General features: G+C 36.0%; 3 protein-coding genes across 3 annotated transcripts; all 3 read left to right on the top strand.

The window, feature by feature from the left end:
- The first annotated feature begins 7,034 nt into the window (after positions 1-7,034).
- LOC104881495 (uncharacterized) lies at positions 7,035-8,091 on the top strand. Its single transcript, XM_010661901.2, has one exon. It carries the CDS (start codon positions 7,447-7,449, stop codon positions 7,942-7,944), a length of 498 nt encoding a protein of 165 aa, XP_010660203.1. The 5' UTR covers positions 7,035-7,446; the 3' UTR covers positions 7,945-8,091.
- Positions 8,092-10,231: 2,140 nt separating this feature from the next.
- On the top strand, positions 10,232-11,318 carry LOC100246209 (uncharacterized). Its single transcript, XM_002272387.4, has one exon. The coding sequence runs from the start codon at positions 10,478-10,480 to the stop codon at positions 11,066-11,068; it is 591 nt and encodes a 196-aa protein (XP_002272423.1). The 5' UTR covers positions 10,232-10,477; the 3' UTR covers positions 11,069-11,318.
- Positions 11,319-18,800: 7,482 nt separating this feature from the next.
- LOC100244394 (NAC domain-containing protein 43) lies at positions 18,801-20,755 on the top strand. The gene is made up of 3 exons (XM_002279509.5): positions 18,801-19,380; positions 19,465-19,739; positions 19,841-20,755. Exons 1-3 carry the CDS (start codon positions 19,197-19,199, stop codon positions 20,597-20,599), a joined length of 1,218 nt encoding a protein of 405 aa, XP_002279545.1. The 5' UTR covers positions 18,801-19,196; the 3' UTR covers positions 20,600-20,755.
- Positions 20,756-26,762: the final 6,007 nt, after the last annotated feature.

The following is a 26,762-nucleotide window of genomic DNA, read 5'->3' as shown; positions in this document are numbered from 1 at the left end:
CAATAGCTTATTTGATGGGCGAAAGTGTACCCAATCTCCAATATCCATAAATATCCCTATACAAAATCTGGAAAGATATCTATCGATTAATATTTTCAAATATTTTATCAATATTTCATCCATTGTTTTAAATTTTTTTCACCAGTATTTTTGGATATTTTACCAATATTTCACCCATTTTTAGATTTTTTTTTTCCAAAATTTCAATTATTAAATAAATTAATTTTAATTATTTTATTTTTACATTTGATTTAATTTATTACCAAAAATATAAAATATAATTTCTTTAATAGATCCTTTTTATATAATATATATTTATTAAATATAAAATATAAATATTAAAAAATTATAAATATGTTATTATTTATTTGATATCATTCAATACATTTAAATTAAAATAGATCATAATTTTAGCATTAATTATATTTTAAAATTAGTCATGTTATCATAATATTATTATAAAATAATATATAATGCAACTTAATAATAAATTTATACTTTTTATGGATGTATATTATATTATTATTAAATATGACAAATTTATATATATCAATTTAAAAAAAAAACTTTAAAATATCTATTTTTACTTCTAATATAATTTTTAAAAGGCTTTTCTTAATATTTTCATTAATTTTTACATCAGTAATATTTTATGTCAAAATATTTGTATTCATATATTCGTGATTATTAATATTTTTTTGATAATAGTTACAAACCTACTCATAGTGGTCATTACTTGTGGGTTCAATGAATTTCTAATAATGGAATGGTGTTCTTAAAATTGGTTGCAAGGGCCTTTTGTTCAAGCAGAACAAGGAAATATGTACTAAATGGAAAATGGATCAATTAGATTAATTTAGATAAACTTTATCATATTTGGTTATACAATATAAGGCAAGAGAGGAGATGATAAATTATATCTTATTTCTGGTTGGTAATAAAATATGAGTTATAATGTTACTTATTTTATTTTGTACTCAATCGAATATGGAAGGAGACATATTAAGATATATTATTTTTACCTTTTTTTTTTTACATGAAATGTATTATATAGGATATACATATTTGAAGCAAAATATGCATATTTTATTTTATTTTATCCCGTCAATCAAATATGGTCTAAAGATAATCTATATGAAATAAGGTTATAAAAAAATAAATGAGACCCAAAAGAATAAAGATTTTATTTTCTTTTTTTGGTAATACGATGATATTTTTTAATATCATCGTTTTTCCTTGATATGGAAAAAATAATATTTTGGTACCATAAAGTGACCCATGCCCTATGCAAGATGTGACGAAGTGATGGAATTGTTTTGGGGCTAAGGGTTTTGTATCATCAACTCATTTAAACGTGTAAGATCTTGGATTTTTCTTAGCCACGATTCATGGCCAGTTTTATTAATTGGTTCTTGGCGGATAGTAAATTTATGAGCAACATTTATTGGATGGCCATGAGGCCGGTGACAACCCTTACAAAAATCTGATACGACCACCCACTGGCCATTTTAATTTTGTTTCACTTTGGCGTGAAGCATGAATAATTCAGCTGTTTATGAAACCCCACCCTCACCCCCACCCCCACCCCCACCCCTCCCTCTTTTCGCCTTTGCTGCTGGATATATCTCAGCTGATCATCAAATAAACTTCAAATTGTGAATACGGTTTTTTAACAAGAAAATAATGAAGATATTTTTGTCAAAATAAAACAAATCATTGACATTTTTAATCAAGTAGCCCTAATTATAAACGGTCCGACGAACTACTCTGTTTTATATGAACCAACATTTATTTGACAAGTTTTGAAAAACATTGCTTCCAAGCATAAAGAAATTTCCCAATATGAAGTAATACCTATTCTTTTCTTTGTTTTTGTTTTTTGGGTATTACTAAAAATCAAGAACTCCAAAATATATTTTTAAGTTGTATTATTTGTATCATATTTGATTATACCTTATACCTTGATTTCATTTATTATTTTGTTCGACGATCTAAATCTCATTATGCATATTCAATGATCCGGATTTAAAGTTGTATAGTTATAAACAATAACTTAAAATTTTCCTTGGTGGGAGGAGGTCACACTTACTCATCTTCTTTTGAAATTATCTTGGTTCAACCTGGAGGCTGCTCCTCAAGATGAGATTTATTAGGTCGGCGCCTAGCCGTGGGAATTCATATGTGATGTCTAGAAACCAATAACTGAAGAGCAAAAGCATTAATGTGAGGGAGAGGGTGGGTGGGGGAGTAGAACAGTGGCCACCAGCCTGTTTCATGGCATGAAATCAGGTTTTTCATTTATATCCTGTTGTCACACAGAATCTAAAATTAATGCGACTTTAGTTGGGTAGAGTCACAAGGCTGGCAAAAAGAATGACTGGAGGGTTAGTAGCCCAGCCCCAACCCAAACTCAGCTGAACTAATAAGAACAAAGACAGGTTGGGTTTGGCTTTTTCTAACGTGCCTTTCTTTTTGCATAATAGCTAAACTAAAAGACTGGGTTGGGCTTGGATTGTGGGCCTGGTGGCTGTTTGGTTAATGAGAAAAAAGACCTGTTCAGTCAAAAAGTGAACTTCCATTAGGAAGATGGCAGGATCTTTAGTATGTGATTTCATTCCCCTTTATATTTAATCAAATGGACAATGGCATTGTCTTGGTGAGGGCTCTAGAATATTATAAAAAGAAAGTTGTTATATGTCATTATAGCTAGGTTCATTTTCTTGTTCACCCCGATTTCTTTCATCCATGACAATGTTTCTCAAGTTTATATCAGTAAATAAATGAAGGGCTTTTGAGGTTTACATGGAGACAGCCCCTGCCCCTTTTTGTATGAACTTTTTGTTACTGTTCACCACTCTTTTTTCTGCAGCTCCTTGTAAAAAATGATGCTATGTAATGATCAGTGGATGTATATGGGTCCTAGAAACTGTGAGTTGTTCTTTTAATATTCATTAAAGTTGAATGATTGATATCTTGATTCATTTACCTGCATCTCTCTTTCAAAATGAGAAAAACAGAGCAAAACCAATTTGAAAACCTAAGCCTACCACATCCCACATAACCTAATGTGCCCAATTATGACAACTTTCCAAAGCCTTATCATATACCCCACTTGGGAGCACTGGCATATGAATATACCAGTTCAGGAGTTGTTCTAGACCTTTTACTTGATTCATAGGAAATTGGACTTTCTTGTACCATGGTTCTAAATGCTAACCTTCTTCATATGGACATGATTTTTAGCAGGCTAAATCTATGCAAACAGTTATGATTTTTCAATCTCATGTGAGTAAATGATCAGCACAAAGTTCTAAAAGTTTTAGTAGATCAATCAAGGACCGGGAAACCTGAATAATGGGTCAAAATAGCCTTCCGCTGAAACATAATGTTCAGAATGACATACTTTTCAAACAATTGTTCAAAATAGCCCTTTTGAGTCCATGTCAGTATACAAAGTAATTTTTTATTCTTTTTATTTTTTACTTTCCCAAACTTCAGTTGCATTTTTTCTTTCCCAATCCCAAACTTCCATCCGAGCTGCTCTCTTCCCCCGTGCTCTACGTGTGGTTTTTTCGTTAAAAACCCTAGCCCCACTTGTGGGCCACTGAGGGAGACGTTGGAGCTACAACTTCCATCCGAGCTGCTCTCTATTCCCAATCCGTGCTCATTTTTCCTTAAAAATCCTAGCCCCACTAGTGGGCCACTAATGGAGACGTTGGAGGTTGAGGTTAGTGTTAATTTTTTTCAGATCTGAGCTTTTTTTTATCATGTGTTGTTAGTATTTTCATTTTTCCCGTTGGATGCTAAGAAAAATGGGAAACGAGAATGAAAACAGAAAGAAAAAAATTCTTGATTTTTCTCGTTTCTCAGTTTTGATTTAGGGTTCTTGAAATTTAAATCCAATGGCACAACAGTAAAGAGACCCCTAAAACAGATCCAGAAAACACAAAGAGCAAAAAAAAAGCAATTTTTTTGGTTTTCCTTGGGGGTTTTGCATGGATTTTCTCGAAAATCAAACGAGGATGAACTTTCGCGGAAATCGAATGGGGCATGGATTTTCTCGGAAATCAAATGAGGATGAATTTTCCCGGAAATCAAATGGGGCATGGATTTTATTGGGAATCAAAGGGGGGTTGCAAAAAAAAAAAAAAAATATGATTAGATTAGTACCTGCGAGGATTGAGAATGGCAGAGTGAGAGAAGGGCTTTTTTAAGGATTCTCCCGGCTGGAGGTCAACTTCAGAAAAGGGGTTCTTCATGCCCGAGTGAGAGAAGTGGGTAGCCTTTTGATTTTTAGATTTAATAGAGTTAAAAAAAAAATCATGAGAACAATTTTATCTCATCTTAATAGAATATATTATAATTTTTAATAAAATTAAAGATTAAATAAAAAAGATATTAATAAAAATAATTTTATCATATTATTATTATGAAATTTTCCTGTGGAATTATTATTATGGGTTTGCTTTGGTATTGGTACATCAACTTATCACTTTTCCTATGAAATTAACTGAATTTACTAAATTTATATTAATATTACTAAATTTTCCTATTGATATTAAGTAAATTACTAAATTTATAAAATATTTATATATTTGAATATTTAAATGAATATAAGAATTAAAGTTTGAAGGTGTAGTAGAGTCATTTTTATAAATATATCATATTTAAATACTTCACTTTTAAATAAATTTTATAAAATATAGTGTTATTTATTTTTATTTTCATATTTTCAATTGCTAATTTACTTAATATCTTGTTTTTGTTAAAAAATATTATTTAATTTCATAACAAGTCAACATAATACCACAGTTATGCGTGATGTTCATTAATCAATTATCAAATTTCAATTAGAAAAATTTCTCTTTATTTATCAAAAAAAAAAAATTCAATTAGATAATTGCTGGCTTTTGAATAAGACAAGGGGAGGGGACCCACCCTAGTAATTGTTAATTATTCAAATCAAAAGGGTAGTTGGTTGGTTTGAAATTTGAAACTTTGGAATTGGAATAGTTGTTTTATTGTTTGTTTTTTATATTGATTGGAAAAGTCAAAGTAAATACTTAATAATGGATGATAATAATATAACTATTGAAACCTTGGAACATCTTGATTCACTTGAGGTAAGCTAAGTTGCTAACTAGTCATGATTTCACTTTTTATTTATTTTTCGTCCTGCTTAGAACTCTTTGACAGTGTTAAGTTCATCAAGAAACTTATTGTATCATCATGATCATTATGAGCCATTCAAAAGATGAAAATACGTACTTTCATTAACATTAAATTTCATTTGTGATTTGGTTGGTGATCTTTTGAATGTTGTGATTACATTTTGTGTGTAATTGATTGCTTGATATTTGACAACACTAGGATGGTTTTTAATAATCAAATAGGCGGACTACTCAGCTAGATTTACCACCAGTCATTCCGAGGGGTAGGCGGGGCTTACGTCGACCTAGATTGCTACCTCCACCACCACCTCTATTTCCAGCTCTAGCCCCATCACAGATAGATGTTCTTCATGTGTCACATGCAGTACCTGCTACAGTTAGAGAGGGGCGTCCAAAAAGGAAGAGAGTACCAGTTACACATAGGTTCTCTCCTTGTGGAGGCATGTGAGATTATATATGTTTTTTATTTCTTTTTGTAATTAATTTCATTAACTAATTTTGTAAAAAAATCTATATATGACAACTACGGCTTAAGAGTATGTTATTATTTTGTTAAAGATAAATTTGTCATAATACAAATAAATTAATATCTTAAAAATTAACAAATTAAATATCTTAAATTAATAAATTATACAATTTTATATATTATTTATATGTTATATAAATTTATTATTTTAAGATTATTAATTTATTAATAAATCAAATATTCATTTATAATATCTTTTATTTATCAATTTTTGTTTGTTGAAATAATACTAGATTTTTAAGTTTAAATATAAATAATTTTTTATTTAAGTATATTTTTAAAATTTCAATCATAAATTGTAATTTAATAGTTTTTAATTAAATTTGAAAGTAAAAAAAATATTATAATTGAAATCTTAGTTATTAACTACTATACTATTATTTCGATAAAGATAAATTTATCATAATATAAATAAATTAATATCTTAAAAATTAACAAATTAAATATCTTAAATTAATAAATTATACAATTTTATATATTATTTATATGTTATATAAATTTATTATTTTAAGATTATTAATTTATTAATAAATAAAACATTCATTTATAATATCTTCTATTTATCAATTTATGTTTGTTGAAGTAATACTAGAATTTTAAATTTAAATATAAATAATTTATTATTTAAGTATATTTTTAAATTTCATTCATAAATTGTAATTTAATAATTTTTTAATTAAATTTTAAATTTAAATAAAAATGAACTAAAGCCGCAGTTGCCAACTGCGGCTTTAGTTAAAAAATGAAGCCGCGTTTGGCAAATGCGGCTTTAGTTAAAAAATGAAGCCGCGTTTGCCAACTGCGGCTTTAGTGCAAAAATGAAGTCGCATTTCCCAACTGCGGCTTTAGTGCAAAAATGAAGCCTCGTTTCCCAACTGCAGCTTTAGTACAAAAATGAAGCCGCGTTTCCCAATTGCGGCTTTAGTGCAAAAATGAAGCCGTGTTTTTCAACTGCGGCTTTCACTATAATGACGAAAAAAATATATTTTTTTAATGATGTGGCACCTACGTGGCATCAAAGAGGCCATTTTGAACAATAGTTTCAAAATGTGCCCGTTTTCAATATTAAGTTTCAAAAATGGGTCATTTTGACCCAAAACTCGGGAAACCTCTTACGCTACCGCTTACGTCTCTATGACATCATAGGAAAAATGGGCATGGCCATTGACCTATATGCTGTAGTCTGTTATGGACCACTATAATGGTTTGTAAATGGAAGGCACCAACTAGATGTGGGAGGGGCCATAAACAGATCCACCACTATTGGGAAGAAGATATTTATGGCAATAGGCTCATACACAATATGAACGAATTTCCCATTAAGATTGGTACCAAATATAGCTTTTCTAAAAGAAGGATAACTTTTCTAGGCCTTTGATTTTTATTTTTTTTAAAGCAGCTGTGAAGGATGAGCTAGCAAATGAGCAAAGCCAATGCTGCAACTAACATGAACCGACTCTTCTTGGATGCGTGTTGAAATTTCCATCTCCCTTTGGCTTCTATATTATTTTGAACCCCGATTTTCTCGGATTCACTCTACCTTTTGTGATTCCCAAATTCCCAATCCATGATCCTTTTGTAACATAAAGGTAGCTGCCCACTTATAACCATCAACAATCAACTTCTCATCTATTAAATTGACAGTAAATGTTTGCTTCTCCCTCAATACTTCTCAACTGTATCCCAATTCATATCCTTTCTGCTTAATTCCTATCATTGCATCTCCTTCATCTCATTCTTTCAACAGCCATGGCCAATTGCTTTGTCCTGTATCGGCCCAGAAAAAGGCCTATTCCTCTAGCAGCTGCAGCTAGGCATAAAAAAGTGTTACAGGTTGTGAAGGAAGATGGCAAGATTTTAGAGTACAGGGCACCTATGCTTGTTAAAGATATGTTGATCAAGTTCCCTGGTTATGGTTTCGCCTTATCGCCTGAAGCTTTACAGCCCCTTCCACCAAGTTACCAGCTCAAGGCTGGACATGTATACCATCTTCTTCCGCTCTATGATCCGGTTCAGATTGCCTCCCCTGCACATAATTCTCCTTCAGTGGACCTGGACAGCGCGAATGGTACTAAGAGAATAAAAGTAATTATAACAAAGCATCAGCTTCAGGAATTGCTGTTACAGAAAGTATCAGTGGAGGAGATGCTCTCAGGACTTCAAAAAGATGCATGGGATGGAGTTCATTCGTCGGTGAAAAGGTGGAGGCCATTGCTTGAAACCATCCCTGAAGGTAGTGAATACTGAATAGCCTCTTGTCATGTAAGGAATAGGTGTTTGTTGTCTGTTAAAGGTTAAATCTACTTACTCTCAGTGTACTTGAAAGAAATACTGAATATTTAAATATATAAAAAGAGGACTAAGAACAGAGTCTATTCACTTCTGGAATCAAAATTGATGGACTAGATGTTTCTAGGAAACAATCTGTTGGCATGAATTTGAAAATTATTTGGTGTTGATTAGTGGGGAAGATGGATGCCAAACCACCAGGAAACCAGAAGAAAAAATTGATAATGTTTGTCAAGGAAAATTTTGGCTAGAACAATCTCTTCTTACAATGAAACTAGAGCAACTACCAAAGTTTTTTTCCAGACAGAACCCAACTCAGATATGCTTAGCTCCCTCAGTATCATTATGGCTAGTCTACCACACTGCATCATGCCTAGCCTCTGGCTTAGCCATCAGGTGGGTTGGCACGTCTCTCGACGGTTCAAATGGTTACAGATCATACCATCAAGTTTATGACACCAAGCAAAGGTGATTCTGTTCATTATCGATGCTAATAGATGGTATATGGCAGATACATTATCTTGAGAAGAAGAAAGGAAAGTTGCCCCGACAGAGTTATTGAAATGCCCTTTAGTCTGACCTGCCCCTTTGCCATCTTTGATAATTCTGAAAACAAAAAACTGGGTAAACCGGGGCTGGTCAGGCTTTCCTGTGCAATGGGAATGAATAAAGCCCCCTATCATGATTGGCCACTTTCAGGCCATGCCATGTGACATGTTTGCTTAAGAGAATAGGGGGGCATTCTATTCAAGGGGATTCGTAGATGCTATGCCAGAAATCACCGTAAGTCAAGGAGGGTGTGCACACTTCTCTTTAAAAATTCTCTCAAAAAGCTTTTGGATGATAAAAGAATAACAAAATAGTTAAACCCATCCAACCCTACTCTTTTCCCAAATTGATTTCTTAAATAGTACTGGAGTCTGAATAAAAGTTGCCGCACAAAATAAAGTGGAGGATTAAAAGTGGAACCAGATCTTAGCATGACAGGGGTTGATCCCTTAACAAGCCCACTAACTCATAATTAACCCTGCAAATCTTTCTTTTCTTTTTCTTCAGACTTTACTTGTCCTCTTGATCCCACCTATTATTGGGTGGTCACCAAAGGAGGCTGCCAATTTTTATGAATCCAACAGACTGATAAATTCTTTGTTTGTAACAAGGACTGTAGAGAGGTAGCCAAGTGCACATGCCCATGCCCGGGAAGGCCGGCTAATGGAAAAGCACTTTCAAAGAAGTGTGATGGAACGACCCTTGTCAGGATTTCCATGGTCTCCCACTAACATTTGTTGCCTTCCCATGATTTCCTTTTTCCATCTTCTGAAATGAAGAAATGAAATAATACAGCACCATTATTTGTAAGCACATGGAATTTGATAATTTGAAGAGGCTAGGGCCACTTTGACAAGCCCAGAATTTATTACAGAAGTGGCCACACAACCTGGTATCCACTGGGGCAGGAGCTTAATAGTTCTTTTATCTTCGTCATCTATGAATAGTTGTAAGTGCAGCCACAGTACCCCTGTTTCTTTCTGTCTCTGTTTCTTTTTCTTCAGTCCTTTACCAAATGCATATTGGTTTCACAAATCAGTTGAAGCTCAGGACCCACAAAAGTTAACGAATTGACTTTCACTTTAGGACAAAGGTGCAGGCTAGTGTGCTTATATCCATTCCTTTACATAGCCAATCAGAGCATGCCTCCACATGGTATGGAGGGAAATTTAAGCATTCAGCCAAAAAAGGGAAAACCTGAATCATCAAACTAACCCTATTATTTTTCTTTTGGGCTGCTAAACAGCCCTTCTGATGTCATTTGCAGAGATTTCTAAATGGTGGGATGGAAACTCTGTTCACTTTAAGGCAGAGCTGCTGAAATAAGGGACCAAGTTTGATAAAGCGAAAGTGAAAAGGATGCCCAATTGTCTGGTCTGTGTTCATTGACTAGGATTTTGCTTCTGATTGTTAGTTGACCCGGATCTCCTCTTACTAATCTGTTAATCAAATGGCTAAAATTCTTGGGCCGCTGCTCCAAGAGGATCAATAAGTTGTTAATAATGCGATTCCTCTTGAGATCTATGTGTTCATTCTATCACTTCAATACTGATACATGCTACACTTCCTAGTATTTCTTCTGGGTCCACCCACATCTCTATCCTCGATTTTCTCTTAAAAATAAGAACATCACATCAACTCCTTCATACTTTAAAGGCAGATAGTGAGCAAATGCACTTCCCTTGGTAAACATAGAAGAGCTCTCAGTGTGTGAATGGTTGGACCACTTTCCCTACAGAACACACATATTAATGCTTAGTTGTTGTGGTCTCATTTCTTTTCTCTTTTTTCCCTTTTTCTTTAGCTGGTTGAGTTAAGAAGCTCTAAAGAAGAATCCCACCGACGAATTGCTTCATTCTCTATAGCTTTCCCTCCCTTTTATCACTGTCAACAAGAGAATAAGAGAGGGCTTAGCGGTAAACATTTGATTGACTGGTCATAGATGGGGAACTGCCTGTTTGGAGGCTTGGGAGAGGCTGGTGCAGTAATCAAAGTAGTAACATCCAATGGTGGCATCATGGAGTTCTATGCACCAGTAACTGCAGAATGCATCACCAATGAATTTCCTGGCCATGGCATTTTTCGAAGCCATGACCTCTTCTGGAAGCCACTTTCCCACCATGAAGAGCTTCATCCAGGAGAATCATACTTTCTCCTCCCAATCAACAACACAGGTAGTAGTACTGGTGGCCATGTCGCCCAAGTAGGCCATGTTAGATCAAACAGTGTTCCTACATCTCTTGTTGCGCCGTATAGGATGTCTTTTGAGAATCAAGGGATGCTGAAGAGGTCATACACCGATGTGTTCTCTAGATACAACAACACTGGAGTATGGAAGGTGAAGCTGGTGATCTGCCCCGAACAGTTATTGGAGATATTGTCACAAGAAGCTCGAACCCAGGAGTTGATTGAGAGCGTGAGGACGGTTGCAAAATGTGGAAATGGGGTCTCACCTATGGGGTTTTCAGACCAGTGGAGCTTCTCAAGCAGCATGAATGCTTCCTCTAAGCAAGATGGCTTACTAGAAATTTAGTAGAGATGCAGATACATCTTCTATATTCATATATATATCTATGTTATATGGTAATTGCACTCTATGCACCTTAAAGTCTGATATTTTCTTAAGATGAATGCAGATTGTACTATTACTGTCTAGATTTGGGAAAATTATCTGTGATTCTCAACAAACACAAAGGTCTGCTATGTAATTAGAATATTTCTCTTCTGTGTCTATTCATGGAAACATTGCACTCAGACTGTTAGGAAAATTAACATTGCTCTTAGATTTGTTGCATGAAGGATGGATAATGACTCTCCTTCTACAATAGTTTCTGGATTACCATGGCAGTATGAACTTATATGGTCAGGGCCTGTGACAGTGAGGTCTGCAAATGGGTCTTGATAAGGTTTAATATGCTGGGCTTGGACCTCACCTGGCCTTGCCTTGCATTGGCCAGGTTTAAATTTTCAATGAATATGCCCAAAGCCCATTGTTGGCCATTGTTTGCTTTATCCTCATTGCCTGTGTTCCATGTTCTTCATATTTATGGCCATTGAAGAATGGATAATGACTCTCCTTTTACAGTAGTTTCTGGATTACTATGGCAGTATGAACTTATATGGTCAGGGCCTGTGACAGTGAGGTCTGCAAATGGGCCTTGATAAGGTTTAATAGGCTGGGCTTGGACCTCACCTGGCCTTGCCTTGTCCCGGCATAAATTTTCAATGCATATGCCCAAAGCCCATTGTGGGCCATTGTTTGCTTTGTCCTCATTGCCTGTGTTCCATGTTCTTCATATTTGTGGGCTTTAGACAGGAAAAGGGCTAACTTGAAATCTACCATCAGACAAAATTTTCAGCATTTTGGTAACATGTGCCTTTATTTTATGCAAAGAATCCAATGAAACAAGCCATGACTTCACGTCAAGCAAATTTTTTTTGTTGAACTTGTGATTAGAAAACAGGGTCTTAGATATATGATTGCCTGCAACCATAGCTACAGAGGAATTTATGGAATTTATCATCCATATAAGCCTGAATTCAGCGTGGAGGCTTGTGGAAGCTGTCACGCTGCCTTGTATAAGAAGCCTGTTGATTTGGAAGATACCACATTATTTAATGTGACTTCAACTTATTCATTTTCTCTGTTGGAAGATGTCATAGTATGCGACACACTTAAATGTCGTTATTCGTAGCCCTCCCCCAGGATGACCAGAAAAATGTACTCTCCACATCCTGAACCCCTCAATTAAATGAGCTTACGTAGCTACACAAATGATTGATTTCTATGTTTTCAAATCTCCCAAGAATGTTTTCAATTAATGTCGTGAACTAGCATCCAAAGCTTCCAACCGAAGTTAATCTCTCATTCGTCATCAATGAACATCCTGGGGTCTCCAAATTTGTACTTTAGTAATTCCCTGATGACAAGCAGCTAGCTAGGAAGCAAGCAATCCCCATCAATGGCCTTGAATAAATTAGCTAGCTACCGGACTAAGTGACCCACCAACCTGGCCCGCTACCCCTCAAATGGACATCCATGCAGGTCTTTAATGACCAAATCAGTTGCAGCTTTATTTTCAATGAGCTAAAGATTTTCAGAGTAGATCTCTGAGGCAGTTCACTGCTGATGAAGTGTTGAGACACTTAAATCAATACTACCCTATTCTATACTTGCATCCATGTTTACCATACACTCTATCACATAGAGATATTTCAAAATGCTCATTCCTTCAATTAACAGAACTCAGGAGTCCCCACTTGAATTCTAGAGTTGGGGATCGGGATGGTTTTCTTCCCTCTTCATATCCTACTTCCTGCTAAGTGACAAAGAGCTTTTGACACTGCTGAACACTGTCTCCAAGAGGATAAAAAGGAAGTTTAACAAACAAGAAAGCTCTAGTTGCCATCGATTTGGGAAATCAAGGATAGATGATCTCCAAACATGCCTTTTTTTCGTGAAAAACACTAAAAAGTTTTAGGTGGTACAGTGGCCAAAGATAGATCATATCCTACATTTTTTTTTGTTCCAATTACTATCACATGTATCTTATGCTTAGGTCTATTCTCATATGGTTTTTGCTGTTAGAGAGTTCATAAAAAATAATAATAATAAAAATAAAAATAAAAAGGCATCCGCTTGCATGTGTACAGTTCTCAACTTCTATTGTCTTTTATAGATCTATACTTGTTCTCAAAGGGGAATATGGTTATTCCAATAGAAACTGCAACCATAAACTCTCAATGTTTGCTCTACAATTCGACTCACCATCATCGCAGACAATCAAACCCATTTAGACTAGTTTGTTGAAGCATCACACATTTGCCTTTTTTTAGTTTGTCTTGGAGTAAAAAAGCTACATCTATTTTGAGCTACCTAGTCTCCAAGAGCTCTCTCAATAGCTCTTTAAACCACTGGGAAGACATTCATGGAATTCTAGTCAGCAGCCCCACATTTTTTCACCATCAAACTTTTCCAATGAATTGCCTTCAAAATACACGTTTGCTATGTCTTGTGGTTGGGGATGGATCTCTTCTTTTCAAGAAAATTTTCTCTCGGCTAGGAGCCCAGGCCAATGTCAAATGTACCCCATAAGGCAACCTTTGCGCCATTGCCTGGACTGTAAGATCATCTTAAAGTTCACAATCTCAAGCCCCTTCTTCATATCACCATCCTGCTTTCTTTTCTTTTCTTCATTGCTTGATTGGATTGTTTTGTAAAATGAATTGAATTCACTGAAAACATTTACTCTGTTAGTCAATTAAAAGACAGTAACGTAAAGGATTGCATAGAAAATGAGCCCACAGATGGGTCCAGCCATCTGGGGTCTAGAAGAGGCTGGTCTGTGGTACCTTGCACCTTTTTGGTAAAGGACCTTGTTTTCAAATATATATGCTCACCCAATTAAAGTTATATGCCACCTAAAAAAATGTGTGCTCAGTGATAGTTCTATAGACCGTACCCACCAGAAAACACCTACTAAATCCTTCAAAAACTGCCCCTCCTAGTCCTGAAAAACATGATGTTCATTGGCAGTGAAATAGGAAAGCAACCATTACAGATCAACAGAATTACACCAGGGTAGGTTCACAAAACTCAGATTATTCCCAGTAGGTAGAAAGGAATGTACTTTGGAAAATTTACTCCTGGAAATGACAGCATTCTCTCAAAGATGAAGCATCAAAGGCATATGTCAGCCAGAATCATTCATGACGAAGTAAGGTGGCTTTAAATATTTAATAGATCCATGAATGATCTTTGATGGTGACTGAAATGACACAGATATGGCTTTTGATATTAATTAATATTTTCTTAAAAAGCTTCGACCGATGGCCATGACCTTACGAAAAAGGGAAAAGAGAAAACAATGGCATCACTCAGAATTTCCAAGGTGTAGTGGGAATTCGAAGCAACCCCATGGCTAAGTGTAATTCAGCCATGTGAATTTTGCCAAAATTTGAGGGGAAGGCCTTCTTTGCTGGGGAAATTAAAGAGTCCGTGTTTACAGTGGTAGAGATCAGCACCCCACACAAAAGACATCTGCCTTCATTTCATCTTTATGAATGGTCCCTAGAGATATATTCGATCTTCAGCAGTGAATTAAATCATTCACTAATAATTGCCTTTATCATGTCTGCTTTTTTGGTTTAAAGCTGCTTTATCAAGATTCTTCTTAGGGAAATCTTTATGGTTGAGCCAGAAAAACCTCCAAGCAAGTTGATAATTGTTGTATCAGCATGGGGTCAGACCCCTGATCACTTGATTTTCTGCTTCTTTTATTGCAGTTAGGAGGATGACGACTTACAATATTGATTGACAAGTACTGCTTGTCTAATTGTTTGAATTCTCATCCTCCTAATTGCAATTTGCAATACAAGAAATAGAAATTGAGGTTGAATTGTGGATTCAGATTTTCTTAGTTCAGTGCCCTCCTTCTCAAAGGCTTCTTCCCTTAGGTTTCCCTTCACACCAATTTCTGCTTTTTATTTTTTTTGGATTTTCTAAATTTTTTCTATTTACTTCAAGGATTGCCAATGCTGAAATTGATTAAAAATAAAGAAAAATAAACAAACCACTTGTGTAAAAAAAAAAAAAGAAATAAACCAAAGATGACTTTATTAATTAAGAGGCTAATTTTATTGGTATCTCGATTAGTGTAAATACACAAAGCATTATTGATTTCAAATTTTCTCGGTTAATAACTCTATATATCTATTTCATTAATCAAATTTATTTTCTAAAAAATTATTAGACATACTTACCTAAAATCCATTTTTCTACTCAACTAAAATTAAATTTTATAAACTAAATAAATCTATAAAAATTTTGATTGACAAAATTTAAAATTAATGATGATAAGATGTATTCATATAAGGAGTGTAAGTGAAATTAACCTTTAATAAAAAAAAAAGTGAAAAAACGATGAGATAATAAAAGATGAAAAACAATTCATAATATTATGATAAGATAATAAAATGAAATAAAAAATTTAAGATGTTTAGACAATATAAAACCATAAGAGGATTTTGTCAACCCGTGTGGTTGAGAGGGCGAGTTTCCACCGTCTCGAACTCTTCTGATTCCAAAACTTATGATTCTTCCTTGAGTTGGACTTCTACCAAGGACCTTGCATGGTGGAGCTAGAATTGGCTACCAGGAGTTCCCTCCTCTCCTCTCCTCTCCTCTCCTCTCCTCTCTTAATGGAACAAATTGTTGATTTCAAATTGAACTATCCCTTTTGTTCCCTTGTAACCTTAGTAAAATGGGCTAGTTCCAGTACTAAAACCTCTCCTGATGGAATTATTGAGTAGAATAAACAATATTTTAAGTCATATTGGTACATTATATTATTATTAAATTGGTTAAAATTTTCTAATCTTGATGATATTTTTTTGGACTATAATCATATTCGTATGTTATCTTTGGAATAAAACTAGATGAGGGTGTTTTCCATAGTAAGGAAAAGTGGTATAAAATATTAATAACCCCAAGTTCTTTGATAAATGGTTTGACAAGGGACACTATATATTACGTCACATAGCGCCTTGGTTTGACACCAGCACGGCCTCCTCACCTAAGCTTGCTTCTCATGCAAATAATCTTCAAAATTAATCCCTCAAATATATGACCCAAAACCATATTATATAATAATAATAATGAACCATTAAAAGAAAAAGAAAGAGAAGTCATTGGTCTCTTGTGGTGGCACCACTACTATTTCTCTCCTTGGGTGAGTATGTCGGCACATTCTACATCATTTAACAACCATAACAACATGGGCAACAATCAAACATTAATTTCAATGGTAGATTATGAATACCCAAGTAAATAAAAAAACGAAAAAAAAAAGATTTCAACTACAACCCAACAACATCAACAACAACTGCAAGTGATGTGGAGATGAGATACTGAGTGCAGGTTAGTAAGAGGTGGTTGCTCCATCAATTGTCGGCCAAAACCCATGATTATGAGTAGAACTTGGAGGAGTAACGATCATGATTAAGGTTAAGACACAAAAAGAAAAAAGATGGACTACCTCATAACGGAACATATATTAATGTGTTGTAGTGGTAGTACCGTTATGTGTATGAGAATTGAGAGGGATCCCATTTGGGATTTTTTATCATTAGGAATTTTCCTAATAATGTGTCAGCAAGTGGGTAAAGTTTGTGGATAAAAAGTCAAGGCTGGTGTACTCAAAGCCATCATCAGCGTTGTTAATATGGGGGAGTCTCGACTGTAGTGAGGTAGTTAAAAGGGAGTTGTCTTTCCCCAGAGCTCTGCCACTATGCCTCATTTGAGTCATTTCTTAGGTAATTATCATGCCATCTTATTAGGAAGATGAGGCTTCACAATCCACTCTTTCTCAGCAATTGATCACAATGACAATGCAACACATTCTTTGCATTTTGTCAAGGTTAAATTAGTGTTTGAAAATGTCAAAAATGTTAAACATTTCATTAATTCATTTATTAATTTTTAGATGATGCTTCCATAATTACGACGGTGTGAATATCCCAAATTTCCAATGACCCATGCTGCCACTAATCAGATGGCTTTGGAGAGGTGTAATTGGGATCAGGGTAGGTTTGGGATTAGTCTCTTTGTGCCCCACTTTCTATTAGATAATGATGAGAACATAGTAAGATAATGGGGCGTGTTGTGTTTGGAACTCATCCTAGTCACCTCTTTGGCTGTAACTCATATATATAAAATACATTTTCATATGAGATGTTTTAACAACCCATTATCTATTCCTCCTCAACATGTGGCCTGATAGACTAGAACATGTTACAATTTTAAGAATGTCTAAATTATAAAAAATTGAATTAGAAAACAAAATAGAGTATCTGCATATCCTCCACACATGGTTGTAACTTAGACTTTTCCCCAGCCAAGTTCTGGCATTTCCCTCAGAGATGACCATGGTATGATACATGGATGAAAGGTTTTAAACATTAGTGCTTCCAATCAGGTTCTAAAGTCATCAGAAAAACCCAGGAACTATACAATATTAATATATTCTAAGATCAATCTCAACAGTCATACCAGACAAGTGAAGAAAAAATTCTAGCTAGAAAGAATAAACTAGATGTTAAACGTGTTTCACTTTCATTCAATTAGATTAATGGAAACAATGATGCCACTGGAGTGACGACCTAACTAAAAGTAAAGCCTTATATTTTGGTTTTTGTGGCCTGCCGCCAGCTTTAAGAACAAAATAAGATAAAATAATCTAAGTAATTTATTTTATTTTTTCTCACCTTGTCTCCAAGGGTTCTACTGCAAGGGTAGATAATATCTTGTATGTATGCATTGACGCATTCTTCTCTATTCACACTTGATGGCAATAAGTAATGTGTCATTCCAAGGGTTCTACTGCAAGGGTAGATAATCTCTTGTATGTATGCATTGACGCATTCTTCTCTATTCACACTTGATGGCAATAAGTAATGTGTCATTCCAAGGGTTCTACTGCAAGGGTAGATAATCTCTTGTATGTATGCATTGACGCATTCTTCTCTACTCACACTTGATGGCAATAAGTAATGTGTCATTGCTGGGTTTTTACAAGGTGAATGAAGCTAGCTTAGCTAGCAATGTTATATCTTTCTTATTCAGAGAAAAATTCAAGTAGCCCCACAAAAATTGAAGGACAAAGTGAAAAGGTAAAGGTTATGTTACTCCTTAATAATGCCCTTTTTCAATCCAAAAGGTTGGAAGAGTACGTCAAATATAAAGGTATATAGCTCTACTTTTGGTGATCATGCCTTTTGAATGGAAGAGTTGTGTGGCTCAAATGGGTGCTTCTGTGCATGTTACTGTGTAGATGGTAAAGATAATGGGACTTTGCAGAAAGAGTACTTGGTTCTTGTAGTAATGGTTGGAGTGGTGAAATGGGGGCTGAAATTGGAAGAAACTTTTGTGTAGAAGGAGTCATGATGTGGTGGCTTGCAGTTGGTGAGTGCAATGATAGTAGAAAAAAGTGGGAGCTGGAGCTGTAGAAGATACAAACACCTTCCACAAGCCTGTTGCGCCCATCATCATGTGTTTCTCCTCCAACGGGGCCATGAAAGCGCAATCCCTCCCGACCCCATCATCTCTCTCTTGCGTTGTTGTCGTTGGGGGTGGTTGCACAAGGTAAACGAGTGATGTGAGTGTGAAGAGAGAGAGAGAGAGAGAGAGCTTCTCTGAGGATAGTGGTGGTTTCACAGGTGCTTTTCTACAAGATTTTAAGGTCGAGGGTCACACTTGAGATGGAGGGGTTAGCCCAAACGCAGTTGGGGGGTGACCCACATGGCTACCTATTGAGGGCCCCTTCTGCCCTATCCTATCTCTCGATCTAGGCTTGGGTGGTTGGCTCTTCTCCAAGGGGGTATGGGGTATACCCCACATAAAGTACACTCATGGCCATGATGCCAAAACTTTTTATGCATCGTTGGACCTTCATGTCCTACAACCTATATAAATTATCATGCCCGCAGTACTCCTTACGCACCACACCCATACCTGGTGATTGTCTAATTCTTTTCTCTTTCTCCGCCCCTCTGACTCTTCTTCCTCTTTATTCTGTCCATCAGTTTTGTTGGATTTCAGAAGATTTTTAAGGCAGCAAAATCTCAGAAGCAGGCCCTGTTGGGTTTCCTTATTTGAAGTACTAATGTCAGAGGATATGAATCTATCAGTGAATGGTCAGTCTCAGGTCCCTCCAGGGTTCCGATTCCATCCTACAGAAGAGGAGCTTCTGCACTACTATTTGAGGAAGAAGGTGGCCTATGAGAAGATAGACCTGGATGTGATTCGTGATGTTGATCTTAATAAGCTTGAGCCCTGGGATATTCAAGGTAAAGCCTTCTCTAGATTCACTACCCTGTAATGCTTCATGATTTGCTTTCTTTGTGCTCATGTTTGCTCTCGAAATTTTGCAGAGAAATGCAAAATAGGATCCACTCCACAGAATGATTGGTACTTCTTCAGTCACAAAGATAAGAAGTACCCCACAGGGACAAGAACAAATCGCGCCACCGCAGCAGGGTTCTGGAAAGCCACTGGGCGCGATAAGGTTATCTACAGTAGCTTTAGAAGAATTGGAATGAGGAAGACACTGGTTTTCTACAAGGGTCGAGCCCCACACGGACAAAAGTCCGATTGGATCATGCATGAGTACAGGCTTGAGGAGAACACCCCAGTTCATGACACCATGGTAAGGCCTCCCCTTTATGCCTTTTAACTTTCACGCTCTGAGGCACAGACTTATCGTCCATTGGGGTCTTGCTTATTTGACAATTTTGGTTCTGAATTCAGGCATCCAATTCACTGGGAGAGTCCATGCCAGAAGATGGTTGGGTGGTCTGCCGCGTTTTCAGAAAGAAAAACTACCAGAAGACCTTGGAGAGCCCTAAAAGCACATCAAACTCTATGGATTCAAGGACCCAGATGCTCAATTCAAGCAACGATGGGGTTCTAGATCAGATACTTTCCTACATGGGAAGGACTTGCAAGCAGGAAAATGAAGCAATCAGCAACGTGAACTTCTCTGACAGCAACAACACCATGAGGTTTCTCAACCAAAACAACACAGGCATCAGCGAGGGTCTCCAAGAAAGGTTTATGCATCTTCCAAGGCTGGAGAGCCCAACTCTTCCTTCTCTGCCCAACAACAGCTCACACTTTGATCAGGAACGGTGTTTTAATATTGCTTGCTTGCAATCAATTGATGAGATGCTCAGAGGAAGTGAGCCTTCCTCTGAGAACCAAGGCAGTGGGTGTAACACCACCCCAGTTCATGACCCCAAAGCTGGGCTCAATGACTGGGTTGCCTTTGACAGGCTGGTGGCTTCTCAGCTCAATGGTCAAGTGGACACCAAGCAACTCTCCTGTTTCAGTACAGACCCCAACATGGGTTTCTGCCTTTCTCCTGACCATGATGTAGAATTATCACACCTACGTTCGAGTAGACCGAATCCAAACCCCCAGAACTATAACAGCGAGATGGATCTGTGGAACTTCACTCGATCATCCTCCTCCTCCTCATCAGACCCATTAGGCCATTTGTCGGTATAACAGATCAACCTCTTGAGATATCATATGTTTTAGCTAGCTAGATAATACTGTGTATTGCATAAATAACCGTGGTGATTTCTGAGATGTAGCAGCATTGCCAACCATTATCCCTACTTAATTAATAACATCTTCCATTTCACCATTGTTGATGAAGAATTTACTGTGTTTTGGGTCCTTTCATATCTTCTTTCTCCCCGCAATCATGTCCAAATTCGTTATTATGGTGAAAAGCTTGAGAACGAGGGTATCATTCTCTTCTGACCCTAAGGGAGCACAGGGTCAAGAACTAATGATACCCACTTGCTTAATTGGCTGCATAGGTGGGAGATCACGATCCTGGTCCAGGCCGTGGCTGAATCTGTTATTCTTCTGTGGAGTGAAGGATCAGAACATGGGGCTCTCACCTAACATACGTACTGATAATGACATACAGCATATAGGAAAGGTGACCACCTTTTTAGAACTAAGATCAACAAAATAAATACACACATACTGTAGAATCTTTGTCTGGTTGGGCATCAAGCTAAGAAGATAATTAGCTTGCACCTTGGAGACACTAATGCTCAACTCTCAGATATCTTTGAAGCGACCTATAGTATGCACACACACAGAGTCAAAGACTCTATATATGTTTTTTTTAGGCAGCATCATTGAAAGAATCATATCATATCCTTGATATGAAACCATCACCAATCGTTGGATGTACCTTACTGAGTTGGCCCTCTCACCAACAAAAAGTAAGGTAAGCACTCGATTGGTTTCCTTAATTTCGTCATCACTGACCACATCCTCACCTCCTCTCCACAACCCTCCTAATTTTGATTCAAAAATCAAATGAATTAATATTTAGCATGATGATCATAATTCTATAAAAAGTACTGTGAGATGGATAATGTTCATTTGAAAGAGCAAAGTGAGGTGGGAGCATAAAATTACGTAGAGATATATCCATGAGCGGTAGCAGCAGCAGCTGAATTCAACATGTCCATTAATGGATCCTGGTAGAAAGGTGAGAAGAGAGGAAGAGTTAGGGGGTGGGTCACATCAAGTGCCGGCATTTTAGACCTCTTGATCAGTCACTGTTTGGGCAACTAATTTTAAAAGAATTCCAATAGACTAAGACCCTTTACGTAGAATTTTTCTTAGCTTTGACTGCTAACGTAGGATTACGGTGAGCATGACATAATTAATCTCTTACATGGAAAGTTTTACCAATGACTTGATCTATGTTATAAAATATATTTAATAAAAATTAATATTATGATTTAAAATTAAAAGTAATGTAATAACTTAATGTAACTTAATAATTTAAATATAATTTAATTTAAAATCACTTTAAATTATTAAGCTTTAAGTATAAAATTTATCAAAATTTAAAAAAAAAAAAGCATTATACGAGAATCAAAACTTGTTTAACTCTCCACCTTGTAAGCTTATAACATCTTAAAATTTGAAGAGTTTTCTATCACTTTGGGACGACTAACTCGTTCGATTCATATAAACAACTTTAAAGTTTTGTTTTAACCGTAAATGGTGTTATAATACTCACATGACATATGTAGTTTTATTTCAAAAGTCAAATAATATTTGTACGATTATTAGAGAGTATAGGTCATAACACTTATATAGACATTAGACATTAGATTCAAAGTAATTAATATTTACAGGATAATGATTTTTTTTTTAAAATTTGAATTATTAAGAAAATGATTTTCTTTTCAGGTTTGGCTTATTCCTTCTAGAATGATGATGCCCTTTCTAAAACTACTTAGAGCAATATAGCCCAAAAAAAAAGAAGGGAAGAAAAGAAAAACTAAATGATTGGATTTTGATTCCTTCTGGTAGCAAAATCATGAGGAATTCAGAAAACTGGGCTCCAAGTCAAGAATTTATCCACATTCATGGAGACCAAGAACTACCAGAAAGAAGCAACGAATGATTGCAAATATAAGCAATGCAAGTTGAACTTACATTCATTTATCAGCTACTAAAGATTTCCGCTGCACTGTTTTCTCTCCATCATCATATGGTTATGGAACTCTTCAACAGTCACTTTTTCCGTTATCTAGGGAAAAGATAACGGAATCTACAAGTCACAGGGGCTTCAAACGAGGAAGGACTGTAAATAGTTGATAAATGATGGGTTTTTATCAAATGTGATCAATATTTTCTCGAGAAAAACATTGTCACCAAAAGGTCTATAATCTATAAGGCCTATTTATCTCTAGCCCTCCCACAAGTCAAGTCTTAAGATTAAATTCGAAAGTAGTGTCATCTGCATCATCATTTTTATCCAATCAATTAGTTGGATGGTGATAATGTCATGCTACCTAAAATGATCATTTTAGAAATACATTTTAGATATGGTATTGAATGTCATAAACATCGAGTTCGATCTCTAGTAGAAGTGATTATTAGTGCAACCCCTTGAAATTTTATGATTAGAAATTATATTTTTAAAATATTTTTATTAAAAATAAAGATAATCATGATATTATCTTTTAGTTGGTCCGGTCTTGGATTTGCTCTCAATGATCACTAGTTCGAGTCTTCTGATCCAACCATCTACGATTATAAAAAAAATAAAAAATAATCATGATATTAGAACTTTTAATTCAATAGTATGAGCTATAAATGAAGTGGGATTGAATTATGGAACCTAAAGTATGGTAGAGGACACTAGGTTAGTGTCCCTTGCTAGACATGAATTAATTTTTAGATGAAATCAGTACATAGGGCGTAGGGAATGAAATTTTTGGGCACAAAAGTGATGGTGAAGGAAAGTAAATTAGAAACTCAAAATCAAGTCATTTGAACTGCATTATATTGATACTTGGTCCACAGAATATTGCTTTAGTATAGTCAAAGCATATATTCTTTAGGTTGTGGTGTCTCCTTGGTATAATTGGTGTCCTGTTCTAAAGGTCACTCAAATACAATGTTTTTTCATGATCAATTATTTTGTCGTTGAACCCTAAAAATGATGGTCTGCAATTTCAAAGAATTTTTGCTTCTATACATGCTTTTTCCTTTTTTAAAATTATGTTTTTAGGGATTATGACAATAAATAAAAGCAAAGTAATATCACTTCCAACCTTTTAATGGGCCAGCTAGTGGACTATGGAAGCCATACACCCAGATGACAAAAGCCTCAAGGCCAGATACACAGATTGGACAAATTTAAGGTAGGCCCAACCACCATCTGGGGTATTACCGGCAGACCCCACAAGGCGACACCTTAGACATGTCCATCCCAGCTTCTAGGCCCAATTTCTGTGCACTACCTAATTTCCCTACGCCATTAATCATAGTAATTTGGACATGTGTGGAGATTAGATACTGGCATGATTTGGTTCCTAATAACACTACTTAGTACGATACCAAATGCCCTTGTCTAATGTCAATTGGTTACCGGTAAGGTAATGATTCGATCAATGGTATCAGGAATGTGACAAGATACAAACAATATGTGATTAAATACGAAAAAGAGAAATAATAATAATAAGGAAAGGTACGAAATAATATGATGAGGTGTGAAACTTTGATATGCCATATCCGAGGCAGTATAGAAATTTTCCAAGTGTATGGAGGAGGACTGATCAAGTATATCCTTCTTTGTGAATCTTTCTAGGATTTTTTTTCCCCCTGAACAAGAGGCTAGATTCTAAGCTAGAGCTCAAACGTCCTTAATAATTGGTGAAATGAAGTGTGGAGCTCATACAGGTTAGGCCAACTTTGAAAGTAATTCCACATTGTGAGCTCTGCTCTATTGCTCCCCTACGCATGGCCAGAGCCGGATTCATGGCTACACTGTGAATTCATACTGGGATTTTCTCCATCATCAATAATATAATTGCACCATTGCCAGACCATTACTAATCACAGCCATTATCTGTGTAACCCATGTGCTCGTTACTAAATTAATCACTAGCAATGAGAATAAAAGAGTGGGTCTCCACCCAAGGAAATTTCTAGCAGCTCAAGCCCACCATCACATTCTGAGTGCCGGTGTGGGTCAAGGTCTGGTTCATCCAAGCAGGTGGGTGCCCTGCCTGTATTGCAAACATTAAATGCTGCAGGCATCAGTAGTAAGATAGGGTGCTTTGTATTTGTCCTCTGGGATATGTTCAAACTCAGCTACAGGATTTTGTGAGAATGGACATGGCATGGGGAGGACCCTTTTCATGGATCATTGAGGAAGAATGCTGTGAGCTTAGTGGGGCAAGAGGCAATGTCCAGGTTATTGAAATGAAATTATGAAGGCATCTTAATCTAGTCATGAAAACTGGCTGGTTGATTGTAAGTCTAAGTCAAGAGGCTAAATCATGGTTTGACAAAGGAAAAAGAATCAATTCTGTAATTGATATTTGATGTGATTAAGGGCCAGACCTACGTTTGCTCCTCTACTTTTTCCTTTACTTTTCCCCATCTCTATTTTTGGGGTGAGGGATATCGAAAAGAGTTCAACATTGTGACCCTACCTTGACACTACAATTGGGGTGAAACACCTTCAAGAGGAAATGCTTTTCCTACGATATTTTTACAAACAGATCATGGAAATGACAGTCATGTAATTAATGGGCCTCTGATCATATAAAGCATAAGTTCTGAACTGAGCCTGCCAGCCTGGTTACATAATTTGGTTGTAGATGCTGTCTGTATGAAGAAAACTGTTACTGCCAAAAACCCTAATCTTATCAGCAGGCAGAGAGGTGGGGAAGATATGGATGAAATTCATCTGAATACAACTTAACTACATTCTGTATCATGGAATATACTAGGTGGAGTGTTGGCAACAGCAGCTGAATGGGCTGATACAAGAAAATGGTTTCAGCAATCTTCTTGCCTCATTGAGAATATACACCAAAATCAGTTTTAGGCTGCCTGAGGACTAAGTTGATATGGGATTTTACTCCAAATAAGATGTTTTCAGTAAGAAGCATGTATTACATTATTATTCCGAAGACTCAGAAGGATGTGGGGATCTAACAGAACTACTCCCTTAATTTCATCATCAAAATATTTCAGAAAGATCTTGAGGATTGATATTTACAATGGTGTAAATATGCTTGTACCAAGAGCAAGCATGGTACTCCTAATCAAGAGAAATCTAATAAGAAGAGATTTGCAATAGCAGAGTATAACTTGCATGGTAACCCAAATCATATGGTGACCTATACATTGAATAACGAGCTGAGAAAATGGCTTTTGCCTTCCCATTGCTGCCCACTTCAATAATGTTTGGCTGAGAATATTTTTCCTATGAAGTATGGACATCAGTGATCTAGTTAACTTCATGACAGCTTGGACAATATAGAACACTAGCAATATCATTTTGCATTTAGGTCACAAAAAAGGAAAAAAAACAAGAGAGATTTTTGAGAACTTGCTAAAGGGGTTAGTGTGCTTTTTTGAGCTTGTCATGGACCAACTTTCTGAGATGGATCTTGGAATTACAGTGGAGATCATGTGGAAGCCTCATCCCTGTGAACTCCTAACATCAAGGTCGGCTGTGTTCTATTTCTTGATTTGTCTCATGTTTGAGGATTCTAGACAATATAAAGTGGTTATTACATCAATGGCAATATCAAAGAGGAAATCCTGTAGCTATTGGGATCCAGACAGCAAGAGACCTGGGTATTCAATACATAGTAGCTTGAGGGGGACTTGATGAAGACTCTGAAGGCTAACAACAGATGGGAGGTTGACATGTCTCCTTTTGCCTTGCCAGCTCATCGCCTGGCAAGGCATTCTCAGCTTCGAATGATTTTCATGCTCAATAGTCATCAGCCTAGATTCCACCTTCCTAAAATTTCAAACCAACAATAAAAACATGTGGCAGAGACTTCCTCATCCTTAGACAGACAAATTCTCCCAATAAATTGAGCAATCAACTCAAGTTCATTCTCCTCTCATACCAAATTTGCAAAATTATTCGATGAAGCGTTTTTTGAAAGCCACCGCACACCAATTAGAAAGATCAGTCATTTGAATGCGTTCGAGCAACTTCTACAACTCTTTTTACATCTATGCCATCTTTTGAAAGAGACTCACTCTCAAAATCTGATTTACATGGTGTTGCAAGGAAACACTTTCCTTTTGCAGAAGTTTAAATCTTGTCACTGAGGTTCCCTCATAACTCAAATCTTGTCACTTAGGATGG

The sequence above is a fragment of the Vitis vinifera genome, chromosome 2 (assembly GCF_030704535.1).
Source record: "Vitis vinifera cultivar Pinot Noir 40024 chromosome 2, ASM3070453v1".
NCBI lineage: Eukaryota > Viridiplantae > Streptophyta > Magnoliopsida > Vitales > Vitaceae > Vitis > Vitis vinifera.
This window is presented reverse-complemented; position numbering and strand designations above follow the sequence as displayed.